Here is a 23,085-nt window from a genome sequence, read left to right as displayed (position 1 = left end):
ACTTCGTAAATTAGAATTTGCTGACCTGGATTACTAAATTTAAAGACTTTAGCAGTGGTATTCCAGTTGCAAAGGGCCTTATAATGCATTCCTCTTTCATGGGAGAATACATGGGAGAAGCCATAATTTTTTAGGTACTAATTTTAAGGTTCTCATTAAAAACATTCAGTGTAAATGACTACATTGATGGTTTAATAGGTCTAAACACAAATTTGGAAATGTATACACCTGTATTTCAGGATGTAGCTTGACATTACAAAGTACAAGTAAGTGTTCTTCTCCCCTCCCAGGGCAATATTTACTACAACTGAGTATACTTTGCTGAATTGTAAAGATCAAATATCATCATATGAACTGATTACATTTTATTTTAAAACGTACTCCACAATTCAACCTGAATGAGTCAAGGAAATCTTTCCTGTGGATTAAATGCTTATTGGAAATTATCTAATGTCCTGAAACTGAAATTATTTAACTTTAAGGGGAACAAAATATTAAAAGTTTTTAAATACTTTACCCATAATTTATTTGTTTATTTATTTATTTATTTGGATTTTTATACCGCCCATTGTTTACAGCTCTGGGCGGTTTACATGGAACATTACAATAATTTAGTCTATAACATACAGTTTCAATACAACATAACAACCAAGTAACAATTTATAACAACATAAATAACAACACTGGGGAGATCAAATTTGTTCAGGCATGGAAGGGCGTCCGAGGGGGGCCCAGCAGATGTTCTCAGTCATTCGGCCTCAAGCGAATGCCTGCTGGAAGAGCTCCCTTTTGTAAGCCTTGCGGAACTGTGGAAATTCGGGCAGGGCTCTGATTTCTTCAGGGAGCCCGTTCCACCAGGTGGGGGCCAGGACCGAAAAGGCTCTAGCACTTGTTGAGGTCCACTGTGCTTCTTTGGGGCCAGGGATCCGCAGCCAGTTGGAGGTGGTGGAGCGCAAGGCTCTTTTGGGGGGTATAGGCAGGGAAGCGGTCTCTCAAATACACCGGGCCCAAACAGCGTATGGCCTTAAAGGTGGCTGACAAAACGTTAAGCTTAATCCAGAATTCAACTGGGAGCCAGCCTAGTTGTTGGGAGTATCGGCCAGATGTGGGATCTCCATGATGTTTTGGTGAGGATCCTGGCCGCAGCATCCTGTGCCAGTTGTGGTTTCCGGATCAAGGATAAGGGTAGGCCTGCGTAGAGCGAGTTGGAGAAGTCTAGTCTAGAGATGACCGTCGCATGGATCACTGTGGCTAGGTGCTCTGGATCCAGGTAGGGCGCGAGTAGCTTGGTTTGGTAAAATGCCAGCTGTGCTACCTTTGTGACCTGGGCTTCCATTGTAAGAGAAGCATCCAGGATCACGCCCAGGTTCCTGGTGGAGTGCATTGCTGAAAGCTGCACACCGTCCAGGGTGGGCAGACGCGCTTCCTCCCATGGTCCCTTCCTACCCAACCACAGGACCTCCGTCTTTGCAGGGTTGAGCTTCAGATGACTCTGCTTGATCCATTTTGTCACTGCTTCCAGACATCTGGCTAAGGGTTCTGGGGGAGAGTCAGGGCAGTCATCTATCAGGAGGAAGAGTTGGCTGTCATCCGCATATTGGTGGCAATCCAGCCCAAACCTCCACACCAGCTGAGCCAGAGGGCGCATAAAGATATTGAATAAGATAGGAGAGAGGATAGCTCCACATGTGAGCTGGTGCCGGTTAGATACTCTCTCCTATCGCTACCCTCTGTCTGGGACCCCGGAGGAAGGAAATCAGCCATTTAAGGGCTCTTCCCCGTATCCTGGCATCGGCTAGGAGCTCATGATCTACTGTGTCAAAGCTTCTGACAGGTCTAATAGTATGAGCAGCGGTGACCCACCTTGGTCTAGCTGGCATCGGAGATCGTCCGTCAGGGCAACTAGCGCTGTCTCTACCCCATGTCCAGGCTGTAAGCCTGACTGAAATGGGTCAAGGGCTGAAGTTTCTTCCAGGAAGGTTGATATTTGCTCCGCAGCAGCCCTTTCAACTAACTTCCCCAGAAATGCTAGATGCAAAACGGGGCGATAGTTGTCAAGCTTCTGCGGAGCCAAAGATGGTTTTTTGATGCTTATATAAATGATATCATTTATATATATCCACTAACCAGGATTCTCAGCACTGCATAAATGGAGTAACTTTTTGTTAACCTGTGCCAATGCCTTTTTCTTTTATTTATTTGATAGATGATGCATGTTTATCCTCCCCTTTCTTCTAGGAACTCATTCAAACAGCCCCCCTCCCTTATAGCTACACTGAGGTGTGTGAGGCTGAGAACAAGAGCATCTATCCAAGTTAGGGAACAGGGATCCCTGGTCAAACAGCCTGAGCAGCTCTATGATTCACTGACGAGCTGTGGTTGATGGAAAGATCTAGCAGTGAAGAACTATTGGATTCTGGCCAATGGGAAGAAGCGGATGTTCTGCAGCCTGTTCCATCTTTTTGCTATGTGTTTCTTGATGAAATCTCTCATATCGATTCCAACTTGGAATGTACATGGGTAGCAACACGATCTGATGGGCCCATGATGTGTATTGGTCCAATCGTATATGTAAGAATGAGCAGCCCCTTTTTACTTTATTTTTACTTTACCTTCCCAACCTCTAAGTCATCACATCCAAATCAGTGCCTTGAGATGCATTTTAAATATAAATCAATTACATATAAATCAAGTTTTTTATCTTAGTGTTACATAGCCTAAATCACTAACAGGCAATAAAGATGAAACAGAAACCTTACTGCTGCTATCTAAAAGTCTAAAACTTAGGGCTCACCATCTTCAAGTATTTCAGGACTGTTTAACAAGGTAGCTTTGCTGTATTTTATAAAAGCAAACGGCAATATTTATGCTAAATTTAAACCCTTGCTCAAATCAGACTGATGCTGTTCTGTTCCTGCATGGCATATGGCTTGCAAAACTACTCTCAGTCTTGGCCACAACCTTAGAACAGGGGGCATGTTAGTCTCTGCCTTTATTTAGGGAATTATATGCTGTTCAGAGTTCTACACAAGGCGGCTTCAGCAATACTGCTATAAAGTTAGAATTGTATTTTATTATCTTATCAGTTTTATGTGTATGTATAAGGGGGGATAGGATGGAGAGAGAGAGAGATTACCCATAGTCTTGTTTACATTGGATATAATCCTCTTGTATTTTCTCATGTTGATTTAGAGAGGACCTTAACATATAAGTTATTTTGTTATAGTAGACTAACATGGCTATCTTTCTTGAAGGGCATGCGTCTTCACTGGTGGAAAGTGTTAGGCTTGTTTTGCTTGAATCTGGAATCGATTCCTAGTGTTACGGAAGAAAGAAGTTTTGCTTACACTCCTTGTGCTGTACTTTGGACTTAAACCTGTGCTAAGCTTATCTAAGCTGCTAAAGTAGATGATAGTGCATTCAGAAGTGGGAAACAGCATGCCTTTCTGCCTCCTAACCTTTAGGATGTACTCTCAGATGCATGTAGCTCTTCTTTGCATTCTGTCCTGCTTGTTTAGTGTCAAATGTCCTTTTTCTCTTCCATGAAATCACTTTTTAATAGGTAACAGAGTTAATTGGGGAGCCCTTTTGTTAGTAATTGGTATTGTCACTCAGGTTTGAAAAATAGCATTTATAAACTTACAGACTGAAACAGTGTGAGAAGAAAATTTAATTACTTATACCAGTTAACACTGGTAGAACAGATTGACCTAAAATGACTAATGCTATCCTTGCTTGTTCCATGCTGTGTAGGCATATTTTGGTTCACCACCACTTGATCCAAGAGTGAAATAAGTGGGAAGGACTGTATGAAGAGAAGGTTTAGGAAGAATTGACAGCTTTCTGAATGCAAGTTGTGTTTAGAAGAATAACAGTCAAGTAGCTGCTCAGATCTGTAGTCTAACTGCTACATTGCTTCAAAATAGATAACTTGGCTGTAACAGGTATTTCCTTGTTACTATTGATGTATGCTTTCTGCACACTATATAAAGGAAAAAAGTGAACTGTGGAGGACAATCTGGAAGTGAGCATTGAAAACCAAGAGATGGCTGTTAATCTGGAAGTTGTTAGTGTTAGTTGTTAGTAGTTATCAGTACAGTTATCTGAGAAATGATTCCTGCATAAATTTCTTTCCAACGCCTGTTTAAACTTCCTTTGGACTGATAGGCTGCATTGAATTTAAGTGGAACACTTTATAATTTGGAACAATGTCAGAATCTCACAAATATGCATTTGTGAACAATTGGGAACTTCTTTGCTTGCTTACGTTTGGGTTGAAGTAAATAGATAAGAACTTGGTTTGGCTTTTTTAGAGACTGTGTTTGACCTATTTATCCTGTGACAAATTCTCACTTAATTTAGGGTTCTGAAGTGTTCAGCTCTGGGAAAGTTTTTCCTTCTTACACAGCTACAGAATCTCTGGTTGGATCTGTTTAAAACAAAACGTGAGATCAACCCCTGATCTTTAGGCTGCAAAACAGAACTTTTTCAAGTTAATGACTCTATTTAAAGTAAAAGCTTAATTCTGTTAGTCAAGAAATAAATACAAACAGGTGCTAACTCATTCTAAAATGCAGGGGGAAAATCACACACAATAAAAGTCAGGTTTCTTAGCCTCTCAGATTTAGCTAAATATGTAAGCTTAAAGCAAACCAGCTGTTTGGCAGAACGCTATGTAAAATCTAGAAGCCCTTTTACAAATGATTATTCTTACCTAGATATGATTGTCTCTTACTAGAAGGTAACAACATTAAGCTTCGTTAGCCTGTTATATAACCCTTGTTGGAGAAGGTAACAGGAATAGAAATAAATCTAACTCTTAACATGTAATTATCCTCTGAATAAAACAACTGGCCCTCAGTGGGATCATGAAAACTCTCTTTAAATTCTCAAAGTAAGGTTATAACGGTAAAATTGGCACTGGACCTCAATAAATAGTCTTTCTTCAGCTACATTAATGAATTGTCAAATTAATATGTGGGCCTTGAGCATTCTATAAATTACAAAGCTACAGAAGGATACATAAATTAACTTGTATACCTTTGATTAAGATTATTTCCAGTGATATTCTTCCTTCATATGCTTCCCTGGTTCTATCTGACTATATTCCGAGAATAGATTCATGTTGGTCTGCAGCAGTAGAACAAAGTTTTGAGTCCAGTGGCTCCTTTTAAGACCAAAAAATACAGTTTTGAAAATTGTAGTTGTCAGAAAACAGTAGCTCTCATGTAAATTGAGTTCAGCAAATTTTTAAAGCCATTGGCATAAAGCGAAGGAGAAGGCTAGTGTTAGTGTCTTCAAAGAGTTTCGGTGAAATCTGAAGGCTTTCTGGACAAGTTCTTTGCACTAATGATTGCTAATTGTGGAACAGATCATTAGATTACAGCAGCCTTTCTCAACTTTTTTACCATTGAGAAACCCTTGAAACATTCTTCAGGCCTCGAGAAACCCCAGAAGTGGCATGTTTGTGCAGAATATCATTGGGAAGCATAGTTCTGAATACACCCACTGGGGGTCCCTCTCCTTCCCACTCTCTCCAGGCCCATCATTGGCCAGTTTGGGATGGGGGGGGGATCAACATGACCATATATGACCGTAAAGGTAAAGGTATCCCCTGTGCAAGCACCGAGTCATGTCTGACCCTTGGGGTGACGCCCTCTAGCGTTTTCATGGCAGACTCAATACGGGGTGGTTTGCCAGTGCCTTCCCCAGTCATGACCGTTTACCCCCCAGCAAGCTGGGTACTCATTTTACCGACCTCGGAAGGATGGAAGGCTGAGTCAACCTTGAGCCAGCTGCTGGGATTGAACTCCCAGCCTTATGGGCAAAGCTTTCAGACGGCTGCCTTACCACTCTGCGCCACAAGAGGCTCATATATGACCATATCACCTGATAAATGTTTAACACATTTTAAAATACATAAAATATTAACTCCCACCCATTTGGGAAACCCGTCCATGGCCTTCAAGAACTCCCAAAGTTTCAAGAAACCTTGGTTGAGAAAGCCTGGATTAGAGTATAATGTATGGTATTGCTCAATAGAAATTTGTAATGTGGTTACTTTTATAAATGTGTTTAATAAATTTGTTTAATAAAACCAGTAATAATGAATGGATATCATTATCAATTTTATGTCAGGCTTGCCTGGTAGTTTTGAGGTTGTAATTATTCTCTTCAGGTGGTTGGCTGTCGGAATTGTGTAGGAATGTATATGTTTTATTAATCAATTGGGGGAGGACGGCAAAGCCACTAGTATATAGAATAATCTAAATTTAAAGAAAACCAAACCTAAAGTTTATGTTTATGTCATAGTAGCTATGATATCTCAGGGCCTACAAAACAGATTTCTTCCACCAGGCATTTGGTTGAGGTGAGGCAGACAAGAAGATGTTGCCCCTTCTCCAAACACCAACTGGAACAACTGCCTGGAGATGGCAACTGGGAGAGGACGGATTGATTTGGTGGTGAGGGTTGGTGTGGGAGTTGGGGGTAGGATGTGATTTTATGGTATCTTACTGTTTTAACTTTTGTTGTAAGCCGCTGTGAGCTGGCAGGAGCAGCAGCTAAGAAATTCAATAAATAAATCTGCTGGGGCTTTTCTTGTGATAGAAAGAATATTGTGAGCTCTGTTTACTAGTTTGTAGAGTGTACTTAGTGTGCATTTTAGCATTGAAATAAATCATTCTTATACATGTCTTGCATCAGATGTTTTATTGCTGTTAAAGTATGTTGGGAATGACCTGAGAAAGTCCACTGGTAGAACAGAAGGTCCCAGGTTCAGAACATGGCATTACCAGTTAAGGATCTCTGGTTTTCAGCTTTTTTCTTTTGGATGTCCTGCTATCGGACAAAAGTGAAAATACTAAGCTAGATGGGTCAGGGGTTCATATAAGACTGTTCTTTAAGTTCAGTTGAAGAGGAGGCTACTAGGAAGATGGTGCCTTCAAGTTTTAGAACCACCACATAATGAAGTAACTGTGGATATGTTCCGGAAATCTGAACTGGCTGTACTTTGCTGTGTTTTCTGATATGAAGTTGAAAAGCTGTAGGCAGTTTAAATAGTTCTGAATATTCCAGACCAGTCCTGAATTCTCCCCCCTCCAGGTACCTGTTTCCTGGCCAGGCCAATTAACAGTTGAAAGGGAGGTGAGTAAGGGATTATTCCCCCCCTTCTCCCCACTGCACAGTATATGTGTCTGAAATGGGGGGAGGATTTTTGTGACAAGGGATGAGAAAGGAAGAAGTACAGCGGTAGTGATGAGAGGGGTAGAGCTGAAGTACCACAACAAGAGAGTCTGGTGGTGGTGTGCTACCTGTTTTAGGGTGTATAGCAAGGGAGTGGTCGAAAGGAGGGGAGGTTCTTGACCTCCTCAATGCCCTTTCCTCCTTGAGATTGAGTGACCCCTTAGGGCTGAGGTGACAGGGAGGCCAGGCTGCAGATGTCTCATTCATGCTTGTAAGAATACCAGAGTATTCTTAATTTATAAGTGGGTTTTATAGTAATTAATATTTACAGGAAAACAGCAGTTTACTGAAATCAGTTCAGTCTCCGTCCTTTCTTTGGAAACTGTCAAAGTTAAGTATTTTAACCTAATCTTCTGCAAAAATGTTCTGCAACAGCTATCTATGACGTTGGCAAGTAAATCTGCTGGGGCCTGATTAGGTGGCAATTTGAGGCTAATTATGCATGTGTAAGCTCATTGATTCTGATAATTTAGACACACCTTTCCATTTAGGAAGAGGGCCACAAGTGCAGTAACAAGATCCCCTGTGTGTGTTAGATCTGAAAAGAGGCAGCAGGAAGGAGAGCTTCATAATTCAGTCTTGTGTTTGCTTTCTGTTCTGCTGTTGAAGAAAGCACAGAGGGGAAGGGTTCATGCAGGAGGGGCAGCCATTCTTCCTCAGTTCCCTGAGAGGATGACACTGCACTTATTTACTCAAAAGTAAGCCTTAGTGAGTAGAGATTACTCATATTTAAATATTCACAAGAATGCAGTCTAGGTTATGGTCCTGAGCACCCCTATTATGGAGTAAGTCTCATTGAATGAACCTAAAAAAACACCCTATATTCTGTGAGCTATTTCTTTAGATCACAGGCAGCTTTTAAAGGTCACTGAACTTTTCATCCATCCCATGATCTTGTGGTATCTAGTAGATGATTTCTTAAAACTGAAATCAGAACTGCTGTTGATTACCTACTAGAATAAAATGCTTTCACAAATCTCATGGCTAGGAAGCTTCACTTCATACTGGATTTTTTCCTTCATGTCTTTCCTTCCTTGGAAATAGTGTTTACCATTCAAAAAGAAAAGGAAGTTCTGGGGAAAACCAAAATAGTGCATTAGTTTCTTATCAAGCCTAAACTTGCTTTACTGCTTGAATAATTTAAAATAAATAATATGTAACCTTAGAGCCTCTTGTGGCGCAGAGTGGTAAGGCAGCTGTCTGAAAGCTTTGCCCATGAGGCTGGGAGTTCAATCCCAGCAGTCGGCTCAAGGTTGACTCAGCCTTCCATCCTTCCGAGGTCGGTAAAATGAGTACCCAGCTTGCTGCTGGGGGGTAAACGGTAATGACTGGGGAAGGCACTGGCAAACCACCCCGTATTGAGTCTGCCATGAAAACGCTGGAGGGCGTCACCCCAAGGGTCAGACATGACTCGGTGCTTGCACAGGGGATACCTTTACCTTTACCTTTACCTTTAATATGTAACCTTATATATAAAACTGTACTATCTGACACACACAAAGCTAAATTGATTAATTCTTGAGTTTGGAGAGTGGCTGTGATTCAGTGGTATGGAATCCATCAGGATGCTGAATATTATAACTTCAGACCCCAGCATTTCAAATTAAAGGGTTCAAGTTGCAGATGACGCGAAAGACCTCTATCTGAAACCCTAGATGGCTGCTGCCAGTCTGAGTAGGCAATACTGACTTGTGGTTGACCAGTGGTCTTACTCTTACAAGGCAGGTTCATGTGTTCTACAAGCAGAAATGTGACTATATCAAATACTAAAATGCTGTACTCTGTGCTTTGTTATCCAAGAGACAAAAAGAAAAGGAAAAAAAACACAGATACTACGATGAAAAATATGGTTGTATACAGTCAGAAGACAACTAGCAGCATATTTGAATATTGAGCTAAATTTCAAAATGTAATAGGTTTCAATAGTATGCAGTAATTTCGTACACTCTAGCATATTAGTTATTGACTTAAGTTTCACTTATTCAGCTGCTGCTTGAATTATGTTGTATATATCTACAGAAATGCACAAGAATTACCTAATGCTGTCAAAGTCTTGGATAGTCTCCATATTACATGTTCCAAGTGAATGAAATCATCTTTAAAATGCATTTCATACTTTTGAAAAGAGAAAATGGATTGGTGTGTTGTGATAAATCTGTTGACAGGAGGAATTTCTACCAGGAGAACAGAGAATATCTTCTCTGCTCCCCCTTTCCCTGTACTTTCACATCTTTACTTATTTGCTGTGCTTAAGTAGCATGCTAGGCTAGGGCCTGAAATATTGGCAGGCTGCATTCTTTGAACAGGATGGTGTTGTTCAGCTTTTTGCCCAGGGTCTGAATACTCTGACTGCATAAAACGTAGGACCTCATACACCAGGGATGTCCTGGCTCATTTGGCTGATTGTGGGATATGTTGTGGCTGACATGAAAAGCGATTTTTTTTTTTGCTTCCTCCCTTTCCACTACATGGGAAACCCTCAAGTCAGTCTGGTTGCTTGTTGCTGACCTTAGTTCACCCTGTGAGCAATGCAGTAACCAAGAAGGCCCTCAATCATTTATTGTGTGGCACAGAGGCCTTGTGAGCCCTGGTAGTCATGTATACATACCAAACATAGGCAGACTTTATTTCCAGCCTCAGGGGCCCAGGAAAATTCCACTCCAAACAGATTCCTTAAGTTGACTTGTGTGGGGAGGGGAGGTACGACAGCAAGCTTTCATCTAGCGTCATCTTATGCTTGTCTAGATAAATGCCATTGAGACTTCCTCTACGGGCAGACTTGTTTTTTATTTTATTTTTACTGTAATTACTTAAAGAGAAAATTCTGCCTTCCCTTTAAAATGTTAGACGGCTAGCTTAATAACGGATCCTATTATCTGGGAAGAGGCTTTTCTCTGTTGCTATTATGGCGATGTACCTCCATTTCAAAGTGCAAATAGCTAGATAAAAGGCATTTAACCCTATTTGAATCCACTATGTAAACTAATCTTGTGCAGCAGAAGCAATATCGGTTAGTAGCTTTTCATGCTAACAGGGGAACAACTTAATGTAGAACTTTAGATAGATGGATGTTGAATTAATGGATGTCATTAAACTGGCTGTTCTCACTCAGAGGAATACATGCTGATTGGTGGGTGATTCTTCCCATTGGGATGTGGAAACAAGTCACTTCTCCAGTATCCTTTCAGCCCTCCTTCAGCTCTCTTCCTGCTTTTGGGTATGAACACAGGATTTGTAGTCGCTTTGGTGTTCGGTTCTCTGCAGTTCACTGGAGGAAGTTTCTCATTGCCAGATAAAGACCTGCACATCTTCCATCATTGAAGTGCTAGAGGTGTCCCTTGTCAGTAGGAAGAAGGAGGGAGGATTGGCAATCTGTGGGAGTAGACTTCAGGAATGAAAAGTGAGATAGATAAGGCACTGGAATAGTAGCTCACTTTCCCTATGGCTACTGATTCTATTAGCTGCAAATGGCAGAGTCCCTCTGTGTTAGCAGAGATTTACCATGAGATCCAAGCCAATAGTTTTTTTCAGTTGACAAGAGTAAATGATGCCGTCTAGAAACTAGTGAAGAAAGAAGTTCTGTATCGGGTTCACCACCAGAGAAATGGCAACATCTATATTTGGGAGTCTGAAATTATATCCCAAAACAAACTACTAATTATTAGGACCAAACCAAAATGCTACCAATCAGTGGGTGCAGGCTTTTGAGTCCTCCACAATCATTCCACAGGTTATATGTTATCCAAAAAAAAAAAAAAAAAAGAGGGAGAAAAGGGATGTTTCAGGCCCTGGTTTTAAAAGGCTTTTGCTGCCAGCATCCCTGTGCTCATTGTAGATGGGCAAGTAGATATACATTGGTGCCTTTAGTATCATATAGCTCCACTAAGACATTGTTTACCAAAACTGGGTAGTGAAGCTTTGGAAAGTAGGCCATGGGCCAGCTCTCCCTAAGTTACTCTTGCTCTGTCCATTGCTGTCTTTTGAATTTGGGAAATCTGGCCCTGGAAACACTATGCATTTTCTTCACTGCACATGCATGTTGATCTGTAAAATATATCCTGATGGTTTCTAGAATTATTTTCTTAGAATCTTAAGTGGAATTAGTGGACATAATAGGAAAGGAAAGGGTATGCGGGAATGCTTTTTGCTTGGGGTTTATAGTGGGGGGAGCTGTACCCTTTAATGCTTTTGGGTTTCTCAAAAGCATATGGTTGGCTACAGTAGAATATGGAATGCTGAACTAGATGGATGCCAAGGTCACCATACTGGCATGTAAGAACCAACCCTTCTTTAAATTTGGACTTGGATCACTATAGTAATAAGGCAAGGGGGAAGACGTCTGTCCATTAGAATTACAAAAGAGGAAGACTGCTGGCCTGAATCCCCCCAACCTGTTTCTCCCCATCATTCTATGAGAAGGCTGAAAAACAAGTTATGTCATTAAATATTTGGGCTGGCCCCTAAAGACAAATAAAATTTGTTGAAGTCTGCTGTGCTTTGTTCATCATTGTAAGAAATCGAACAAACCATATCTTGATCTACTCTTAGGCATACAGGAGTTTGAAGTGGAAGTTAAAATTTATATACAGGGACCAATTACTCAAATATTACCAACATGTCCTTAATAATTCTCATGTTTTGTAACTTACAAAGCTAACGTGATATAGACTTATTTGTTTTACTGTCCCTGGGCATCTGTTACATATTGTTTGCTGAAGAAATATCTAGCATTAGTGGACATATAGTTAAATCCAACTTCTAACCTAGCGCCATATTTTAAAAGAGGCTCTTAACAACCATCTTTATCAAAGAGTTAAGACTTAAAAGATTAATGTACAGTAAGCCCTGCATAAGCTACAATATAGAAGGAATATTTGCATATATCCTGGAGTGTTTTCACTTCCTCTCTCTGTCTTTAATATTTAGAGGGCTGATATCTGTAAGTGTACTCATTTTCCCTAGCAGAAAGGATTAAAAAGAAAAACTTTTTTCCACAATGCAGTTATGTGTTTACCAGCTGGGCTCCCGCATGTTTTACAATCATATCAAAACCCCCTCCACTTACCTTCAGCTCCATATATACCCTCTAGTTCAAGAATAATCATACAGTGTTAGGCATTCTCAAATGGTAAAATTTATGTTCTGAAAGATCTTCATGCTGGGAAGTTTTAGCAGAAACCTCTCCTCCCATTTAAGGACTTCATTCTGGAACTGCTGTGACATGGTGTCCAATATCAGGAAGTTCCTAAACTGACTCGGAGTTTCAGTCGGTTCTGATCAAGTGACCCTGGGCTAAGTTCACTGTTTTCATCCTCCTCTGCAGGGCTATTTTATGCCTTCTTGCACCCTTCCGGTAATGGTTGCTGATTTTCTTCTCCATTCTAATGTGGAAGAAGGAAAATACTAGTTCAAGTAATCATTGCTCTGTACACCAGCTTTCCCAAAGACCAAAAACAAACATTGTAACAGTTCCAGCTCCCTCTAAACACTGCTACGTGTGAGACGTGCTTACAAGCCAAATTCACAGTTGTAAGCCAAGTATAAGTAATAAAGTAGTTAAAACAGCTGAGTAAGAAATGACACTGCAGAAACCATATCCTCTGTCAGATTTGGGAAGTTGCAGTCAGAGGCAGATATACAGTAAAGAGCCCCTGGGTGTTCTCAATTGTCTCCTGAATTAGTTAAATGTATTAAGTAAGTGGTGAAAGAACTAACCCAAAAGAGGGGTAGTAGATGTTGGGAAGGGGAGGATCAGCATGTAGATATTCTCCTGCCCTCACAGAGACATAACTCAAGAGAGAAACAAGAATCCTCGTGTCCAACTGAGGCTGCACATAAAAGACCATACTGTAGCCCCACTAGATCTTCTGTGCAAACTGAAGATGATTACTCTAAAGGAGATGGGGAATTCTTATCATCAAATCAAATGCAGTAATTGAGGAGCTGGAGCTTTCAGAACAACCAAAGCAGTTCTTTAACCCAGATGATTACCAAGACCTGTTAGGCAGGTACTTGGCAGCACTATATTTTTAAAATACATCAGGGAAGAAGGTGGTGCTGGAAAGCAAGATCCAAATAGACCATCTGGGGACAAGGAATTCCCCCCCCCCCAGACAGTCCCAAAACTGTTTTCACTGCCCCCATATTTTGAAATGTAGAGCTGAATGGGAAAAAGATAAATCCCTGCCTTGGCGAAGAAATTGTATACCATCCCAAAGTATGCGGAGGAATTATTTCAAGTCCCAGGGGTAGATGGGCCACTGGTAAGTTTGCAGACTTATGGACTACTTTCTGAAGAGGATGAGGGAACAGTTAAGGACCACATGGAAAGAAAGGCAGATTTTGCCTCAAGAAGGAATTTTGAAGCTCTGGCTACGGTGACTAGAGCCACATCTATAACCAGTGGTGGCTACAGCATCGATTGTGTGTGCAAAATTGCCCAGCTGATCCCAGCAGCAGACAGAAGGTTGGCAGGAGTGTCCAGGGTGCTTAAAGTGGTGGCCTTTATGGCTGATGCCACATGGGATGCCTCAATATTCAATGCTTTTAAGCAACTAGCACAGGAGCTAGGAGAACCATATGGCTGAGACTTTTGCGGGAACTAGGGTATAAACTGCACGGAGCTTTTATTCCAACCCCAGATCAATTCAGTCCCTGCCCTCTACACAGAATGCGATTTCCGTTTGAATTTGGGGCGATTTAAATTTTCCTTCTGCAGCAAGAAGGACTGATCTAGAGTGACCCTACCTTTATTGTGGGATATCTCAGACTGCTGCTAATCCTGAATATATTCAGAAAATCGCATTGTTTTGAATCTGGGCTCTCCTCTGTGGTAGAGGACCCGTGATTGGCTATAAGTGATCATGTGACAAGCCTGCCTCAAAGAAGAAGCCCCTAAATTCTCTCAACTTCTGTCGGCCTTGGATTTTTTTTTTGTGCCTTCTTCATTCCCTCCCCCCCCCCTTCAAGAAAAGAAAGGATTTTTTCCTCCCTCCTCTGCCTTCTTGGATCCTCTCCCCCCCCCCTTCAAGAAAACAAAGAAAGAGTCTCCATTTGCCCCCCCCCCCCCGTCTTCTGAACTACCCTATCCACGTGCAGAAGACTTTCCTGTTTCAATGGGGGGGGGGAGAGGAAGACTCGAGTTCAAAGCGATCTGAATTCAACAGGATTGACAGTGGAATAAAAAAAGTAAGTGCAGACTCTGCCTAGGTTTTCCAGTTTTATTAGGCAATGATTTAGATTTGTGGACAACAACAGGAACTGCAGTTGCCAGCAGTAGGCCCCAGGCTTCAGAAGAGGAGACAGATTATGTTAGCTAAGCCCAGTGAAAGTGAAATTTGGAAGTGAGGCTTCAAAATGGTGCCATGCCTCAGAATCTACCTTCCAAAGCAGCCATTTCTGCTTGGGGAGCTCATTATAGTCTGGAGATGAGCAGTAATTGCATGAGATCTCCAGGTCCCACCTGGAGATTAGCTACACCTGGGTTTGAAATATTCCGTGAAAGTGGGGCCTCAGGCTATAATATGCCAACCAGCCACATAGTGCCCCTGGCCTAAAGTGAGGTCAAGAAAACATTGCTGAGAGGAGATAAGGTTGTCTGATATTTGTAGGTTTATGTTCTGGAATTCTACACTTCCTAGGTGTACTAGAACCTGGCTTGGGTCAGGACTGTTGGGCACAGAGAGACCTCATAGGGTTGCCAGCTTCCAAGTGAGGCACAAATCCCACACCAAACCATGAGCTAGCGTCCTTTATATTACAGTACGCAATGGGCTTTACTACTAGTTTGTGTGTGTGTATAGAGAGAGAGATAGATGGACGTTTAACAAATTTTAAAAATACATTAAAATTTTTTAACTCCAACTCATTTGGGAAACCCTTCCAGAGCTGTGAAGAAACCCAGGTTGAGAAAGTGTGACTTATGCTGATGAAACGGAATAAATAATTCTATCACAGAGGAGGGGGAAATCCATTCCTGTGTTATAGACAATGTCTGTACTTACCTTCAGATTGCTGTCTCAAAGTTTTCAACAACTTCAGAGGGTTGTGTTTGTAATATTAATATATAAGGATATAATTTGCATGTTATTATGTCCCTAATATTTTGGTCTGACAGTTTGAAAGGAACTGAATTAACATAAGAGAAGAGAGAGAAGGAAGATGAAGGCAATATGTTTGCCAAGTGATAAGGAGGAAGGAAATATGATAGGTAGAAGAAGTGGTTCTCCTTTACTCCATCCCCAAAGGGGGCTTTTCTGAGGATCATCAGGCCTCGATGAACACAAGTAATTTGGGATGGGGTTGTAATAAGGAGGAAGATGGTTTAAAATGGAGTTTAAAAGTTGGCCAGCTGTGTATGTGTGACTCTGACCTGACTATGACTTTAATTGTTTTTGCTGTTAATAATCAGGGTTGTTAATAAAATAGCACTAAGTAGTAGGGTTGTGCGATGCGGCTGCCAAAGCAGCCGTTCCTGCCTGTAGCAGCCAGCGCTGCGCCACGGGGGAGGTGTGGGCGTGCCGGCACCCATGCCTCCCACCCACCCCACGGCTCGGTGCGGTGCGGTGCTGGCTGCTACAGGCAGGAACGGCTGCTTTGGCGGCCGCATCACACAACCCTACTAAGTAGCACAGATACAAAAGCTGTAAATGGTCCACGCCACATACATATGCTACCGAGTATGAATTTTAAAATGAAATTGTTTTAAAAGAAATAAATTCTGTAAAACAAGTTTGCTTATTCCCCCCCCCCCCCCTTTAGGTACAAAAAAAGCTTGGTCACTGTTCTATGGTGTGACCATATGAGCCACAGTCCAGCACAGGCAGTTCTAAGTCCACTTATATCTCAGAAGTCAGAGGCATGCCATGCTCTGTTCCGTGTCCAGCTTTGCTGTTTGTAAAACAAGGAAGAACCACAATTATCACAACCTTTTATTCCATATGTATAATCTGTTTGGTCTGTGTACCATTGATTGTACAAACGATGTGCTGTGAAACTAAGGGTGCATTGAGAGCTTAGCTTTTTTGTGACTGTATTTTAAAATTTGGCTCTTGAAATGTCCCCCAACCCTTGTTGCAACGTTGTCTCTGGATTCAGTATTATGAATCTTCACTAGTACATTACTAGTCTTGTTCAGTGGCTGATGTTAGCAACAGAAACTGCCAATAAAAGCTAATGTGCAGTTCTGTTCCCATGAGGGATGTTCCCATCATCTTCTTGATGAAGAAAATGCAAGTACACCTTGAAAACACTTTTTCAGGGGATCTGTTTTGTTAAAGACATCTGCTAGCTTTGTTCAGGAAGAGTAGTAAGCAGTAGGAGAACAAGGAAAGCTTATTTCTGTACGTTTGGGCTTGTAAAAAATATTTTACAATAAAGTTGGAAGAGGTCCAAATATCTTTGTGTGTCCATATAAACTACTGAAAGGCTGAACTAGCTTCAGTTTGTTTTATCTTTGGTCTACCTTTCTTGGTGAGGCTCAAAGCAGATCTCAGACTCTAGCTTGTCAGTGTGCTTCTCCTCTCCCCCCCCCCCCCCGAAAACCAAAGATGCACTTTACTCATGTATACACCCTATCCCCCCAGCAGGGCTTTATACTCTGTGGGAACCAATCTGTTGGTTATTCCCAGCCCCAGGGAAGTCCAACTGGCCTCGACCAGGGCCAGGGCCCTTTCAGTCCTAGCCCCAACCTGGTGGAATGTATGTATTTATTTATTTATTAGATTTATATAATGCCCTTCCTGAAGGCTCAGGGTGGTTTACATGAAACAGAGATAACTGTACATATAACTCAGTATATAATAACATAATAATAACTATAACATTATGAACAATAGAACATTGGGGAGAACTATAACTCAACGATTACTGATGGCCCAGTGGGTTGGGTGAGTCTGCAATGCTGGTTGGAGGAAGGGAGGCTGAGGTGGGCAGATTGGAAGCGGTGGTACTGGTCGACTTCAACCAAATGCATGGTGGAGGAGCTCCCTTTCGCAGGCCCTGCGGAATTGTTTGGGCTCTGTCAGGGCCCTGATCTCCTCTGGGAGCTCGTTCCATCAGGTGGGGGCCAGAATGGAGAAATCTCTGGCCCTGGTTGAGGTCAAGCGGGCTTCCTTGGGTCCAGCGATCACCAGGAGGTTGGAGCTGTTGTAGGCTCTTTGAGGGGTGTAGGCAGAGAGGCGATCCCTTAGGTATACTGGGCCCAGACCACATATGGCCTTAAAGGTGATGACCAAAACTTTAAGCCTGATCTGGAATTCAAGTGGAAGCCAGCACAGCTGCTGGAGGATGGGCTGGATGTGAGACCTCCTTGGTGTTGTTGTGAGGACCCTGGCAGCGGTATTCTGGACCAGTTGCAGTTTCTGGATCAAGGATAAGGGTAGGCCAGCATAGAGCGAGTTGCGGAAGTCCAATCTAAAGGTGACCGTCACATGAATCACTGGGGCCAAGTAGGGCGCTAGTAGTTTGGCTTGGCGGAGGTGGTAAAATGCCAGCCACGCTACCATTGTGATCTGAGCCTCCACAGAGAGGGAGGCATCAAAGAATCACTCCCAAATTCCTGTCGGAGTTGGCCGCTGATAGTTGTACTCCATCCAGATTGGGTAGACGCGCTTCCTCGCTTGGACCTTTCCTGTCCAGCCACAGGACCTCTGTCTTTGAAGGCTTGAGCTTGAGACACCGCTTCCAGGCAGCTGGCTAATGTTTCTGGGGGAGAGTCAGGGCGGCCACCCATCAGGAGGAAGAGCTGGGTGTCATCAGCATATTGGTGGCAACCCAGTCCAAACCGCCGCACCAGTTGAGCAAGAGGGCACATAAGATATTGAATAGGATTGGGGAGAAAACTGCTCCCAGAAGATCTGCGGGCCCTGCGGGAGCTTCCAGCATTCCACAGTGCCTGAAAAACGGAGCTCTTCCACCAGGTCTATGGTTGAGGCTGGTACAGCCAAGGAAATCTATATGGCCCCTCTTTCAGGAAGTTTTGTGACAGTTTGCAAGTGACATCTGCACCCTCCTCCCTCCCACTCTACTATGAGATGCTATTGGGGGAACTGGGAATAGTGAGGGTTTTTGTTTTTCTACCGTATCTTTTCTCAATTTGATTAATGATTTATGATTTTATGTCTGGGGTTTTATGGGGTTTTTGTGCAGATGTATGTAACCTGCCACAAGTCGTCAGGGAGAGGTGGGTAATAAATCAAATAAATAATAATACTGCATAATGTAACTCTTTCTTAGATGTAACTGTGATGTGCATCCCTGTAATGATCTCATGATCTCATGATCTCATGATCTTCAGTTATATCTCATGATCTTCAGTTATATCTGTATTTCTGGGAAGCCTGGAATTGCTAGTTGAAAGGCCAGGTGAAAAACCTGTAAGTGAGGCTGCTGCTAAAACTTTTGCACAACCTGTATTCCAAACTTGTGATGCCCTTGCCAGTCACGTAGGCAGATACTGAGATTTTCTTTTGTTATCTGTTACCACTAAATTTATACTTGTTTCCTAACCTTCAGAGCTCTTTCCAAGAATGATCATGAAGAAAGGGAGATTAAAGTACTTGGACATTTCAACGAAAGGGAAAGGTGTTTCCCAACATCTCCTGAAGAAGTGGTGTTTTCTCATTCTCCTCTTGTTTCACTAGTGGTGTTCTGCAACTTGTCCTCTGCTTTTGAAACCTTTTATGTACTTTTTGGGATCCAGAATGTAGTAGATGGTTGGCACCAGTGAATGGAGAGAATTTCTTGTTTCTTCAGTAAATGGTCAAACAGAGACGGTGCTTTCTATCAAGACCATTCAAGCTTCCTAAGTGTTCATTCATTAGTGGCACATTTTTTTAGCCCAAGGAATGAACTTTCTTGAGGGTCATCTTGACACTTCCCAGTGGAATAGTAATGTCAAAAGGCAAAATAGTAGATTTCAGTCAGAAAGTATCTATGTTGCTCCGGACTGGTACAGGACAACAATAACTCTAATATGATGTCTGAATTCAAAAGGCAGGGAACAGCATCACCAATGTTGAAAACTGTTGCCATCAGGTATCTGTTTTGGACCAGGCTGCTAGACTGTGTGGTTTTTCAAAGCACAGAAATAAAGTAATTCTAGAACTAAGATTAAGACTAGTGAATGTTTGTAGGTTAGTAGTGGTTCACAGAACCAGGACACTGAGGGGAGATTACAAGAAGAAAGGAATGCGTTTTGCAGAAGGAAAAAGTTTGTACAATGTACATCCATTATGGAGTGTTTGTTATAGTGTCAGTAGTCCTACAAAAGTTATGGACTTTTTCTAAAATACTGGGTAATTGCCTCTTTTTAAAAAATATATGTTGTACGGGTTCATGCATTTTCTCTACTGTAATTCCAACGGATAATGTGAATATAAAAATTTAAGAAGCTATTCAGAACAAGAACTTTCTGTACAGTGACTAAAGGTTAATTCATGTAAACTTTTTAGGGAAAGGGGCTGCTTCCAGGTATTGGCTGTTTTGATGTTGGTTCACTGTGTATATACAAGTGTAGTAGATGTGAAGTAGAAATCAGCCTCTAGCTGCTGATCTTTAATTGTAGTCAGGATCACAAAGTCTTTACCTGTTGAAATTTTAACAACTCATGCCTTTTGAGCTAAGTGCATATGAAACTCTCAATATGGACTGACATGTATTCATGAACCTAGATACTATCAACTGCTAATTGATAAAAAAAATTAGTATATAAATTAGATCAGTGGTCCCCAACCTTTTTATCACCGGAGACCACTCAACGCCTTTTACTGAGGCCCGGTGGGGGGGGGGTAGTTTACTCCTCTACTCTCAACCACTGCCCTAGCGCTCTCTGATCGCTATGGTAATGTTTAAACATCCCTTCAAAATAAGATACAGACATGCCACAACAATGAAGTATGTTGTAAAAGGCTGGGGGGGGATGAAGTAAAAGCCCGGGGGGGGGGAGAAGGCGTCCTTCGGGGCCCACCTCCAATTAGTCGAAGGACCACATGTGGTCCGCCGCCCACAGGTTGGGGATCGCTAAATTAGATGATAGCCATATAGCACTGGGGCTCAAAATGCAAATGCTGGATTTCATTCTAATGGACCATTGCCATCTGCCTCTGGGTAGAAGTAGAAGGAAGTGTCTGCATGCAGCACTTAAGTGTACTTCAAGAGACCTTAAAACAACCAAGGAGCTTCTGCAACTGTAATAATCTTGTTCTATTTTCTTTGCAGATCTTTGATTTCTGGCTGAATTGTCACCCTTTGATTCAAGATGGCACCAGCAATTGGAGGCCCTGTGGGATACACACCACCAGAAGGAGGATGGGGCTGGGCTGTAGTTGTTGGTGCCTTTATCTCAATTGGCTTTTCCTATGCATTTCCAAAGTCCATCACAGTATTCTTCAAAGAGATAGAGCAAATCTTTGACGCATCTAGCAGCAAAGTGTCCTGGATCTCTTCCATTATGCTGGCAGTAATGTATGGAGGAGGTAAGTTTGCAGACTGAATGAAATGTGTAATTTAAATATGTACATGAGTATGTAGGCTTCCTTTAATTGCTATTTCTAATTTAGGTCATATGGCCATTGGAATCTAGAAGGCATCATTAATCTCTTTTAGGTACCCTATTTGGTTTCTCATATGGGGAACTGAATTTATTTCAATACTCCAAATGGAAAAAATAGGCTTAATCCATTCTGCTACTTTTCAAAGCCATAAATAAAACTTTTTAGGGAATTACTTATGTAATTCTAAAATTGTGCTTCTTATCATGTGCCTCCCTTCTCTTTTCAGAAGACTGCCTTAAATTGCTAGGGAACATGCATAAGATGTTTCTTAAAGTTAATTTGGCTAATGAAAAACAGATTTTCCTTCTCACAAGTCTGGGGCAACATGGTAAAGACACAGGGAAAAGAATTGGTTTTCCAAAACTTTATGACTGTTATTCAGGAGTGGTGGTTTCTCTGGCTGCTTTATTCTGGTAAGAGGACCAAAAAGCCTCTATAAAGAAATTAAGATGTTGGGATATGCTATTTGACTTGTATTTGAATGGAAACAACCCTATTTTTGCAAACTCTGAACAGATAATCCAGTTCCTTAATCTTAAGCATTTAAAATATAGAATCTGAAAGTGTTCCTCCCAGCAGCAACATACGGATCACTCACAGAACGTAGCTGCTAAATTTGGTTAAAAGCAAGCCTTTGTGTTTGATTAAAATATGACTTAATTATTTTATTAATTAAATTTCATCATGCATTGTTCTATCCCAGGCCATAAAACCGGGGAGATAAAGAGTGTCACAAGCTGAATGTGCACAGAGTGCTGCATATCTACTTGAAAAGGATAGCAGGTTTCAGGTGCCCTGAACCTAGGCAGGAAGGTGTCTGCCTCAACTATAGCCTACTGAATCAAACAGTGCATCATTAAGGCCTGCGAGTCTCAGGGCAAGATCGCACTAGGAAGGCTCACAGTGTACTCCACTTGAGCCTCTGCATCCTTCTCCACCAGAGCACCAGTGGTGGAGATCTGCAGGGTAGCAATATGGTCCTCTTTTTCAACTTTCATCAAACACTATTGCATTGTCCAGATGGACTCGGTGGCAGCTTCCAGACACTGAGTTCTGCAGCAAGTAACACATGACTGAATGGGGATCTGCACTCCCACCCTGGCATAAAGCTTGGGTAAAGCTAACCATCTTGGATGACTTTGGGTCCACTGAAAGAGAACTAAACACTGGACTCACCTGAAGGATTCTTCTCTTCAGTGGGGTGAAGTCATCTACTTCCCATCCAAGGGGATATGTGGAGACTAATACATAGAGTGAACAGCAGACACAGGGTGAATAAATACATTGTCAACCACAAATAATAATAATGAGAAAAACAATAAGCATAAATAAACATGGAAAGAACACACAGCAAGGCTTGGGTAAGACTGGCACCTGTAACTTGATAGGTGGCTGAGCAAAAAAGTGCATAAATAGCCCTACTGTCCTGAGCAAACAAAGGCATGACTTAACCACCTTAGATGACTTTACGACACTGAAGAGAAGAAACCTTCAGGTGAGTCCAATGTATCTTCTTGCCTCATCAATCTTTCATAGTGATTCTAGCTTTTTTTTGCCTTCCTATTTATTTTATTTTATTACATTTTTATTTATGCAATGTTAAGGCTTCCTCTTTTCTGTCCCTGGCCCTTTCAGCATGGCATGATTTTCTTCTTCAAGCAAAGTAAGTATTGGTAGTTTCTGTGTTGTTGCAGTATTGATGGGTGAAATGCCTCTAAAGTAGTTTACGTTGTTGGACTGAGCATAAGACTTTTCCTTGAAAAGGAACAGTCTCTGCTTTGTCCTCCCTCTGTGCATGAGGCAACCGGCAAACTCTCCTGCTCAGATGTTACACCAAGCACATAAAACGTCACTGTCTTAATGAGACCTCTGTAAATGTTGCTTGTTTTTATTTGTTCAGATAATTCGAGAGGAATCCATGCTGCCAAAAATGGGGAAAGTGACAATGCTTATTTGTCCCAGAATTAGACAGCTGCGTTCTTAAATTCTCTGCTTGGAGAATTTTCGTAAAAAGATTGCTGGAACATACATTCACCAGGTTTTCCCACCCCCTTCAATCACAAGTTTATGCAAGAACTAGAGGCAAAACCCATAGCACCCTGAAAGGCAACAGGTGCTAGCTTATGGGCTTTTGTGAGTTTTGTGGCTCAAGGTCTGGAGCTTGGAATGGACACTGCTATAGGGATGCCAGTCTCCTGGGGACCTGGGGATCCCCTGAAATTACAGGTCATCAACAGCCTAAAGAGATCAGTCCCCCTGGAGAAAATGGCTGCTTTGGAAAAAAGAC

At 41.9% G+C, this 23,085-nt stretch overlaps 1 protein-coding gene across 3 annotated transcripts in view; it reads left to right on the top strand.

Moving 5' to 3' along the window:
- SLC16A1 (solute carrier family 16 member 1) overlaps nucleotides 1-23,085 on the top strand; it is a 47,613-nt gene that overhangs the window by 4,730 nt on the left and 19,798 nt on the right. For all 3 annotated transcript variants that reach the window (XM_077334925.1, XM_077334926.1, XM_077334927.1), the window contains exon 2: nucleotides 20,464-20,720. In XM_077334925.1, the coding sequence (XP_077191040.1) occupies nucleotides 20,504-20,720 (217 nt within the window). In that variant the 5' untranslated portion in view covers nucleotides 20,464-20,503. The remainder of the gene's footprint in view (nucleotides 1-20,463; nucleotides 20,721-23,085) is intronic.

The sequence above is a fragment of the Paroedura picta genome, chromosome 4, assembly GCF_049243985.1.
Source record: "Paroedura picta isolate Pp20150507F chromosome 4, Ppicta_v3.0, whole genome shotgun sequence".
NCBI lineage: Eukaryota > Metazoa > Chordata > Lepidosauria > Squamata > Gekkonidae > Paroedura > Paroedura picta.
The sequence above is the reverse complement of the archived record's forward strand: the minus strand, read 5'-3'. Positions and strand labels throughout refer to the sequence as shown.